The sequence below is a fragment of the Cotesia typhae genome, unplaced genomic scaffold, assembly GCF_013202065.1.
Source record: "Cotesia typhae breed Kobodo isofemale line unplaced genomic scaffold, CoteBio_Ctyphae contig_59, whole genome shotgun sequence".
In the NCBI taxonomy this organism is placed as follows: Eukaryota; Metazoa; Arthropoda; class Insecta; order Hymenoptera; family Braconidae; genus Cotesia; species Cotesia typhae.
Genome location: NW_027423761.1, coordinates 2,796,560 through 2,807,901, shown reverse-complemented (window position 1 = coordinate 2,807,901; position 11,342 = coordinate 2,796,560). Strand labels below are relative to the sequence as shown.

General features: G+C 30.6%; 1 protein-coding gene across 1 annotated transcript; it reads left to right on the top strand.

Moving 5' to 3' along the window:
• The first annotated feature begins 2,282 nt into the window (after positions 1-2,282).
• Positions 2,283-6,243, top strand: LOC141532321 (uncharacterized). Its single transcript, XM_074250612.1, has 6 exons — positions 2,283-2,772; positions 3,081-3,250; positions 3,553-3,638; positions 3,706-3,922; positions 5,340-5,488; positions 5,647-6,243. The coding sequence occupies exons 2-6, from the start codon at positions 3,151-3,153 to the stop codon at positions 5,941-5,943; spliced, it is 849 nt and encodes a 282-aa protein (XP_074106713.1). The 5' UTR covers positions 2,283-2,772; positions 3,081-3,150; the 3' UTR covers positions 5,944-6,243.
• Positions 6,244-11,342: the final 5,099 nt, after the last annotated feature.

Genomic DNA, 11,342 nt, shown 5'->3' with positions numbered 1-11,342 from the left:
TATAAAGTAATTTGAAAATAAAAAGTGAGTATTGATTTTCAAAATATATCGCTAGAAGATTTTTGGATTTGACGATAGAGAGCACATCAACCCCATATTAGTTTATCAAAATAATACATAACTTTTAATTTAAATAAATATTAATAATATTAATAACAAAATATTATAAACTAATAATAATTATTTATCTTTTATTTAAATTAAAAGTCATGTATTATTCTATATATGTATATATAACTAGAAAATTTTTTTAATATTTTTGAATTGACAGCTTTCACGCTCTAAGAATAAACTGATAGTAGATGGCTCTAGTACAAGAAGCGCGAAATTCAAACTATCATTATGATAAGTAACTTAAAAAATTATGATTAAGTATAACTTATTGAATTTGAATTATAAATATTAATCTTAAATTAAAAATGTAAGGAATTATAAATAAAAATAATGAATTATTTATATTGAAATCCAATATTTTATTGATTAAATAATTCCACTGGTCATTTTTATATCAAGACTAGAATTAAAAAATTCAAATTTATTATATTTTCCACCATGGAAACGTAGAAACAGATAGTTTGAATCTATTAATTCATTCAAACTCTTCAGGAAGTTATCATCTTTTAAATGTTGAATAGTTCTAGATGATAGATAAATGTTAAATTCATCGTTTAGATTGGCAACAATCCTAGTCCCATACTGAGTTGTAATAGCTTTGATACCATTAATCTTATATTCTCGATTAAACTCCAAATGAATCATTTTTTTAACAGGAAGAATCCCAGTAAGACAATTAACCTCATTTATCTTGGTAAGATCCATGATTGATAGCTGTAAAAATTTTTTAATTAATTAAATGATTCTTCATTCAATTCATATTTTAATTAGACAGTAAATGAATACTTACAATTAGTAATACTGATAGGCAGAAGATGTATATCACCAATACTTCACTACTGTCTGTCGACAACTGGTACTTCACTGGAGACGTGTACTTCGTTTTTGTGAAGTTCACTCTCGACGTGTACTTCGTTTTTGTGAAGTTCACTCTCGACGAGCTGCTTATATAGACAGAAAATACTGCGCAGTTACCCCCACTCCTCTACCTCGAAACCGGTTTGATGACGTCATCTACTGCGCAGTAAGAAAATTCTAGAACAGAATGAGTCATCTACTGCGCAGTTAAAAAATTCTAGAACAGAATGAGTCATCTGGTTCGTGGAAATTTCCCCCACCCCTTTCACAAAATAAGTCTAAACCTGTCTGATGACGTCATCTACTACGCAGTTAGAAATAGAACAAAGAAAACTACGCAGTTACGCGACCTTGAACAGGTTCAAACCTATCTGATGACGTCATCTACTACGCAGGAGAACAAAGAAAACTGCTTATGACCTTGAACAGGCTTAAACCTAAGGTTGACAAAAACCTCACCAGATGGTGTATCTTCTCGCATGTACTCGTCATACATCCAGTTTGAATATATAAACCTTTTCAGATTATGAACAATAAAATGCACCTGTTATCTAAGCAACTATTATTGATGCTGAGATCACAGGTGCATTTTTTAACAAAAATGCAGGAAATCAGAATCAAAATTTGAAATAGCGGAAATCAGACTCAAAATGGTGGATAGCGACCACCAGATGGTAAATTTCAGATAGCAGATTTCAGAGAGCAGACTCAAAATGGAGGATTTCAGACTCAGATAGCAGCCACCAGATGGCGAAAATCAGATAGCAGACTCAAAAAATTCTGGAACAGAATGAGTCATCTACTGCGCAGTTATATGACCTTGAACAGGTTTAAGCCTGTCTGATGACGTCATCTACTGCGCAGTTACCCCCACTCCTCTACCTCAAAACCGGTTTAATGACGCCATCTACTGCGCAGTTAGAAAATTCTAGAACAGAATGAGTCATCTACTGCGCAGTTATATGACCTTGAACAGGTTCAAGCCTGTCTGATGATGTCATCTACTACGCAGTTAGAAAATTCTCGAACAGAATGAGTCATCTACTGCGCGGTTAGAAGTAATGCACGCTGTCACCAGATGACGTTGCGTGAAATCCTTCTCGCAAGTAGTTGACATAACTTCATTTTAAATATATAGAACATGGATATACCATACTACAAATGCGTAATCCTGAACTATTGATCTGTTATGGCTGAGCCGAAGGCAGGTTAATAGTTGAGGATGCTTTTTAACCTCAAAATGTTGAACCCAAATTCAAAATGGCGGATAGCAGCCACCAAATGTCGGATTCAAAATGGCGGATAGCAGTCGCCAAATGGCGGATTCAAAATGGTGGATAGTAAGATGGCAGCAGAATTTCCCACCAGCGCCACCTATAACCTCGATAAAAACCTCATCCAAAATGTCACACATATCTACCGCATGCAACACCTACTGTCGATAAAACAGGTCGTCCACGTCTACAAATGATACTTATCACGAACCTGCAGTTGGTAATGTAGATCCCTTAGTATGGATACGAACCCACAAATCTGTTTTATCGACTGAGTGGCACCCCTGTATACCTACTAAGACGAAGTTTTTGAAAGACCTGTAGAATCAGATGAATGTAAAGTTGACAAAAATAAATCAGTTCCGAGTAAAGGAATTCAGTCATTGACTCCCCCTGACAATACATCGGCTCTGACTGACAGAACAATTGAGTTACCATTAACAGTTTACGAAGCTGGCTCATCACAACATGGCACTGTACCATTTGAAATTAAAACAAAATCATCTGATGACCCAACTACTTCGAAGTAAGTTTTGATTATTCATATGCATAATGAATGTTATAGATTTAATTATAAACAAAAATAATTTCTGTTTCATAAGAAAAAAATGGCACTGACTGTTTTTTATTTTTTTTTTTTTTTTTTTTTTTTTTTTTTTTTTTTATGATGAAAATCATAATTTGTAACAAAAATGTTTTTTACGTTTATAACATGCGTTTAATTAAATCTATGTTTTTGTTCTGTTCATGCTGAATTTTTTTTATTTGTAATTATAGTGCTCACAAATGTAAAAGAAACTATTAATATACTTCATGACTTGAATTTTATTTTAGTGTTTTGAAATCTGGAAAAGCAAAGAAAAAAAAACATCATGATAATAAAAAGGATGAGTTGATCGTGCGAATGAGTGAAATTGAACGCCGTATTGAAGACCTGAAAAAAGAATTAGAACTTCAAAGAAAAATGATCCGAAAAATATTGGATTTTTGGAATGAGCACAGAGGTATTAAACTTATTTGTTATCAAATTTTATTGTACATAGTTTCATCAAATTTCAAATAATTTTTAAAGTGCCGTTAATAAAAAGGCAATCAATATTTTTATCAACCATTTTTTTCATATGCTATATTAACATTATAAGAATACAGAAACAAATAAAAAAAGTTGAAAATTCGAACTTCTTTCGAATTTTTTAAAAATAGTAAAAATTGAAATTTGGGGATAACCGTAGTTCCGACTATTTTATAATTTTTAGGTAAGATTGATAGTTAATCAAAAAAATTTAGGGAGATTTCAATTTTACAGATACTCCGTCAAATCATGGATCGGTCGAATTGGAGAAAAAAACAGGGCATCCTCAAGTTGGTTTTACTCGTGTATCTGATAATAGTGTAAGTGACATTTTTTATTAATATGTAGAATAAAAAACTTACAACTAATTACAAACTACTATTATAGATTCATTTAGGACAAGGTGTTTATGTACCCAAAAATTCATATCTGACTGCAGCAAGTAGGTCTAGAACTCCATCACAATTTGTTCGGAAAATGATCATGGCTGTATTCTCACCAAAAGAATTACAAGACAGTAGTGTTCACGGGGCTAAATCAAATAAAGTGAAACAAAAAAGTCAAAAAGAGGGACTGGATCCTGTAAGATTACAAGCCGTGAAAGGTACACAAAATGCATCCTTAATCTTACGTTGTCAACATGTTTTCTATTTTTTTTTCTTATTATATATAAGGTAAAGTATCTAGTAGTTGAACAGGTTTCAAAGTAAAATGTATTTGACTTTATTTTTAATAGTTAATTAAAGATGTAATTATTAGTTTAAATTAGTAATTTTCATGAAAATATAAACAATTTTGAACTGATTAAAGCGCAACATAACAAAGATAATTTAATTTTTCTATTTTTACAACGTTTTTAAGATATATACCATAAAGGGAATAGTAGTTGAACAATCAATTCTAACAAACTGCAGTAGTTAAACACTCCGGGAGCAGTAATTGAAATAATAAAATATATGGCAATAGGCACACTAAAAATTTTCAACGTTTTATTGAAATATCAAAAGAATTAAAACATATTACTATTTAATATTGAAATAATACTATAAATATTTGATATGTTCACTTAAAAATGAGAAATATTTGTATTTAATTTTTTTATTATATTTTTTATGAATGCCAAAGTATATTATTAATTATAAATAAAAAAAATACTCAATTTAAAACGTTCAATCATTTTTAACTGCATTAATTTTTAGCTGTAAAACTTATTCAATTCTCAGAAATTAATACAAATCACAATAGTGATCACTAGTGTATAAGCCTATTAAAGATTAGAGTGCTGTTAAAATTATACGAATCCAGCTTGTTCAAGTTCTGAGTACCACTTTGAAAATTTGGAGACATAGTTAGACGCTAAAATTTAATACAAAAATTATAATTTATGTCTTTACAAAAAATATGTATTATTTGGAAAAGACTATTCAATTAGGTTGTACAAATTATTTTACTTAAAATGAGGATGTACCATATTTTTTTACTGATGGTTCGGTTCACGGTTCAGTACGTTTTTCATGAAAAAATAGCATCTATCGGCTATTCTCGACATGTCAATTTTTAAGTTAACTCAAATATAATTGTTTTGATTTATAATTGAAAAAACTTACAGAAATCATTTACTGTATCATTGAATAATTATAACATGCGCATATTGTTGATAATAAATTTACGGATTTTTTATTACAACAATTCGAAACGTCTGTTCAAGTACTGGTCACATTTTCACAAATGTTCAAGTACTGGGTACTTGACCTTATTGTAAAGTATCTATTTGGTATAATAACTATTTCAAAATGTTTTTTTCTCACAACAATTTAATGACAATGTTTATTAGAATGACTAACTTTATTTTAAAAATTAAATGTTAGAAACTTTCACAGTAGTATGAGTACGTCAGTACTTGTAATTAATTATTTAACTATAAGCTTGATATTTATTTATTTATTTAAGAATTCTTCACAGAAGTTGTTTTAACTTTTTCATTGAATTGGAATTTATTATCTTAAACATTTCAATTGCAGATATTTTTTCATATTATCTAAAAGAATCAGCCCAGTTTGATAAAGAAAAACACGATGTACAGATGAAACAGTTTTATAACTATGTATCGAGTAAAATAACCGATACCCGAGCCGAAAAGAAGCGTCCAAACGAAAAGAATCTACCAAAGGTAATTAAAATTTTAAAGCATGATCAAAAATAAAAAATTTAGAAATATTTAAACTCAAAAAAAGTTCAACCTATTTTGAAGTAAATTTTAATTCGTAATTTGTTCATTCTTCAGCTTAAGAACAATAGTATGGGTGTTGTATAAATTTTTTTTTTTAGGTAAAGCCGGTGGAAAGCAGTGACACTGAAGATATTTCAGACATTGAGGAAGATACCATAGCCTCAAATGGAGAGGAAAATAGCGGAGAGTCTACCGATGAAGTGTCTGCTCAAGAAGAGTGCGATAATGCCATGATTCAAGAAAGAAAGGAAGAAGTTGAAAAAACTGATGTTGATCATGAAGCTGAGCCTACAGTCGCAATTGTAAATACAATTGAGGAAAAATCGATTGAAGAGAGAAAAGAAGAGAGTGAACCCAACAATAGTTCCAACCCTAATAATAGTGAGGAAAAGTAACTGATTAAAATTAAAAAAATTATAAAGTGACGGATATACTCATTTATACTCAAATATCTACTAATTTTAAAAATATATATACCAACATGATTTTTCATTACTATAGTTATAAGTTAAATTAACTAATTATAAACCTATTCTAATATTTTCTGTATTTTTAATATTAAATTTATTAGCTTACTACTATTTTAAACGCATTTCTACTTTTAAGGCTTACAGATGTTATGAATTTGATATTTGATATAAATTTCATTGAAAAAATAATAAATATAATAATCATGATTATATACTACATTGAATATAAACTACATTGATCAAATTATGAATGTTTTCTTTTACTTTATGATAGGAAAAATGTCTGTAGATTCAGCACAAATAATTTAGGAATGATCGAAAGTGAGTCATAAAAATTGAAACATAATAAATATAATTAACCTGAATATGATCGGTTTGATTTTTTACATTGATTACTTGAATAATTTTTGAATATTGATGTAAATTTCGAAATCGTCACTGAATCTTTCTCGAGATTCTGTATTTTAGCAAAAAAAAAAATCCTTATAAAAATTGGTAACTGTACTGAATGAATTTATTCACTAACTCTCGTGAAAGTTTTGTTTAGGCTACGTCATTATTATCAGAATTTTCCATAAATATACTATCGTAAACTAGTTGACGCCAAATATTAATTTTTTTAAAAAAACCAAATGCCAAAAAATTGCTCATCAATTGCTCTTTCGAAGTACACAATTGCTCTACTGCTATAATTAACCGTTAATTAATTAATCGTAATTAAAAAATCAAAATTGAATTCCCCATTATCTCCAATTGTAAGGGCTCATGTTTATCGTAATTAGTTCCAAAAAATTGCTCACTCCTTTTTCTATTAGAAATGATTATTGCTCTGTGCAAAAAGACGTTTTTAATTAATTAATATTATAAGTAATTATTTTACATCTTTCAACCGCCGAACATTAATTGTGACGTCATCGTCGCGACATTTTGCTTGTCGTTTTTATGAGGACAGGCCATAGTGACTTATTAGGTTACATACGTATAAGTCAATGTAAACAATTCAGATGTTTACTATTTTATTCAAAATATAGACCATGTTAATGTTAACTTACATTTTTATAAAAAAATTTTATTTCAATAAATAAACAGAATAAATAATAAATGACGTATTTTATCACGGACATGAAGAACAAATTAACAAGTGTTTCAAGGTTGTGAAAAATTAATAATATCATCACCAATACTAATAGTACTATTTCTAGTTCTAATTGTACCTAGTAAATTTATAGTATTTATAGTACGAATAAAATGTTAAAAATGTTGTCCTTTAATAGAGCTAAGAAAATATACGTCAACATTTCTATAAGGAGTTTGAAGACAATGAAAACGGAATGGAGTGCACCAATGTTCAACCTTAGGTTTATTCTTGGTCAAAGAAAAAGGAAAAACCTAGACAAACATTTATGTTTTTTCGAGGAACTGAATGAAGGCTGAATATTTTTTATTTCCAATTCACCATTAACTTAGAAACTTGTGATTAAGATAACTTTACAGTATTTCTGTTTGGTGACTTTAATATTTGTAACTTTAGATTCTGTTGTTACAACTGATGTCGGGATGGTTTTTAGGGTAAATAAGTTTTTAAGAAGCGAAAAACTGATGAAGCTACTTGGTTATGAAAAGGAAAAGAAAAGGTGATGAGAAAATGAAAGTGGACTCTGACTGAGCAAACATGTCTGTTAAACATCAAAATTATTAAAAAAAAATAATGACAGATGATCCAGTAATTCAAAAGTTTTTTAGTATCATTCTTTTGCTTATTTAGAGATTTAGTTTTATATACGATGTGAATCAGTTTCAAATTAAACTTAAAAAAATGAAATATAAAAACAAAATCAATTTAATGAGAAAACATAAATCGGTCTCATCCTGTTGCAAAAAAGAGTTTGTAATAGTTCATAGATTTATTTATATTGCTAAATTTTATTCTTGGCAAATTGACAATATATATTGACCCAACAGCCACTGCCGTGTACTGCTGGAAATTTTTGATTGATGGTTTGGGAGCAAAATTCAAAGGCTATTCTGATGCTGAACAAAGTTATCGAAAAAGTGCCATCAGTACTAGCCTCTTGGAGGCTCCAACAGTCTATGATGTTTGCCGACGTTAATTTAAAAGTTGAATATGTTAAACGGATTGAAACTTCCCACTACACTACCAGTCCATTAGAGGTAAATCTTTAAATTCAATTAATTATTAATAGCGTTGCTCTAAATAATTATTAGATTACTATAATATTTAATTAATTTAATTAATTGAATCAAAGATAATTTAAATTTACCTTAAAATTAAATCTACTAGTATACCAGCTAATCATTTAATTAATAAAATCGATATTTAGATTTGTAACAAAATAATTATTCGTGATGTCAACTAACTAGAAGTTGATAAGATATTGGGAAACTATTTCGACTCCACTGATCTTGGTATTCAATTTATTATAATTACACTACTTTAATCACAATAGTCTTTATTTTATAAACATATTATTATTTATCATCAATTGTATTTTAAAATAACTTTAAGTATCTCTGTCAATAAAAATTTTTGATAATTATATATTTACATTTTCAGATTGACGGTCTTGGATTCAATGAAAAACAGAGAAATTCTACACTTTCACTACATCACATGGCCGTATTTTGGAGCCCCCCAGAGTCCAGTTGCATTTTTACGGTTTTTGGTAGACGTCAGAAAGTCTGGGGCTCTTAACTCAAATGGTAACTTTTTCATTTTTAGTATAATTTTTTAAAAATTAATTATATATTTCAGTAGATGAACAGGGGGACTTTACCCCCTCAATAAAACAGATTGTGGGTTCTGATCCGAACTATTTACCGATGGACGGTAAGTGAAATTTGTGGTTTCGACAGGTATTTGTTTTACCAGCGGTCGGTAATTTACCGCCGGTCGATAATGTGCTGCCTGTCTTTTTTGTCGGCTGTCAATGTTGAGAGGGGGTAAGTCAGCCATTTCGGGCCGACGTAATTCCACCATTTCTGGCCGACTCCGCCTCAGCCTTTTATTACTATTTTGCAATCGCAATTACGCCTTATTTTTTTGAGGAAAAAAAGGGGGGAATTCCACCATTTTTTGGCTAACTTCGTCACAACTATTCAATTTATAAATCTTCATTTCGTTAGTGTATCGTGAGAGCTTCAAGTACAACTTTTAAACCATGGAGATAGATAATTTGTGTGAACAAGAAATTGCATTTTTACGGAATAATTACCCTTTCTGTGAGGATTTTGATGATCTAATAGAAAGATTTTTTGGTGATGTTCCTCCTGAAGATATTGGTAAATTTGTAAACTGGATAATTACATTGGAGAAAAACTCTAAAATTTTAAAAAGTCTTTTTGCCGATACATCATACATAAATTGTGCTGATAAACAGAATTTGGCAAAAACACTCTTGGAAATAAATGAAAATGCTGAAAAACTTGAAAAGTTTTGCGAAGATTTTGATGATTTAATTGAAAGTGTTTTTTACAACAAATCTTCTGAATATATTGAAAAATTTATAAATGATGTCCTTGCATTAGAAAAAAACTTTGAAGTTATTAATAGTGTACGCATGGGAATATTGTGCTCAAATTGTGCTGATGAACAAAATTTACTAAAAAAACTGTAACCGTGGGGTTTTCCCAGGTCCAGTTAGCTACCCCTTTCCTCTTTAGAAAGGGCGCCACTGGGATTTTAGACACGGTGTCCCAGAAACCGGAGGAGCATGAGAAGGAAAGGACAGGGTCGTGAGAAGTCCGAGAAAGGCTGTAAATAAGACTGAGAAAATTATTAGAAAATATAAATGATTTATTCAATCAATCTACAAACTTAACAATTTCCTTAAAACTAACTTAATTGTGAGAACCTCTCACCTACGTTAAATGGCCCTTGCCAATTTTTCCTATAACTAATTAACCAATTTCTTCAACCTCGTCACTCCGACGGAATATCCCAATATCTTAATTTCCTCGTCAACCTGACGGAATACCATACAATACCAACTAATTACCTCGTCAACCTGACGGAATACCAATTAACATAATTTACCTCGTCAACCTGACGGAATACCAGTTAAAACCTATTCCCGACTGCGCCCCCGACTCGGGCGTCTACGCAGCGGTTTCCTAACTTAATCCGTTGTACCCCCGACTCGGGCGTCTATACAACGTTTCTAAATACTCACTAAATTCCATACAAAAATCGTCCACCGGACGCTAACTTAATACACACTTTCTCTAATTACTCAAATTTCTTCGAATTACTAATTAACTAAATTCCTTGAGTTTTACGCTTAACATTTCTTTAATACAAAATACCAAATTCACTAATTTAATTCATTACCAAAATTTCTCAACTAAATTCTTTAACAATTTTCTCAAAAATTAATTCACTAAATTTACTAAATTAATTAAATTCAGCCCAACGGCCTAGAATTAATTTTACAAAATTTCAAATTTCAAATTCTACAAGTTTAACAAGCCTCATTAAATATTCAAACTGCATATATTCCAAAGTGACCTTGACTATCTAAATTACACAATTGCTTCTACTATTTCAACTTAATCAAATAATTTTAACTAAATAATTTCCCATAACTAAAAGGCTTGTAACAACTAATTAATTGCCATTTATGAATAATTTACTTATAAAAGAATCTACTAAATTAAAAGTGACATCTGAGACAATAGCGATCATTAATTGACAAATTTTATTACAGTTAATTCGGCCTCTCAATTTTCAAATTCAAGCTTGGCCTGAAATAATTGTAATAATAATACCTGACTTAACTTTTACAACTCTCCAAACGTTGAGTGATGTCCTGGTGGAAACTGGCGAAATCAGCGGCTGGTTGGTCTCTCTCTCGTCTTCAATGAACTATCTGACTCCAAGTAAAGGGTTCCCAATTCCGGATCGTACATTGACTTCCTTCTTGATGGTCCTAAATCTTGATTACAGAATTTACTACACAGCACTACACTGACTCACTGTTTTGCCAAAAGCCTCACTGTCTCAAAGCATCACTGGCTCAAAAGCCTGGCTCAAAAGATGTTACTTGTTCCAAGGGCTGGCTCAAAAAAGCGTTACTTGTTCCAGGGCCTGGCTCAAAAAGCCTTGATGTTTCTTTTGTCGGATCTTTTATAACCCTTGACTCCGAGTTCTCGAACTTTCCTATTGTCAACCCCGCTTCGTTTTTTGGGGACAGCAGTGGGGACTTTCGATTTGCACGCCCGGTGACAAGTCTGAACTACTTGTCAAAATCGAACGGTAAGGGAAAACCCTCATTTATCGAGGCGTCAATAAAGTGGTCGATAACGAC

Excerpts from the sequence above, each read along its gene's own strand:
- LOC141532321 (XM_074250612.1), top strand. The coding sequence starts at position 3,151 with ATGAGTGAAATTGAACGCCGTATTGAAGACCTGAAAAAAGAATTAGAA. Across the intron at positions 3,251-3,552 it reads TTTTTGGAATGAGCACAGAG|ATACTCCGTCAAATCATGGA; the intron begins GTATTAAACTTA and ends TCAATTTTACAG. Across the intron at positions 3,639-3,705 it reads CTCGTGTATCTGATAATAGT|ATTCATTTAGGACAAGGTGT; the intron begins GTAAGTGACATT and ends CTACTATTATAG.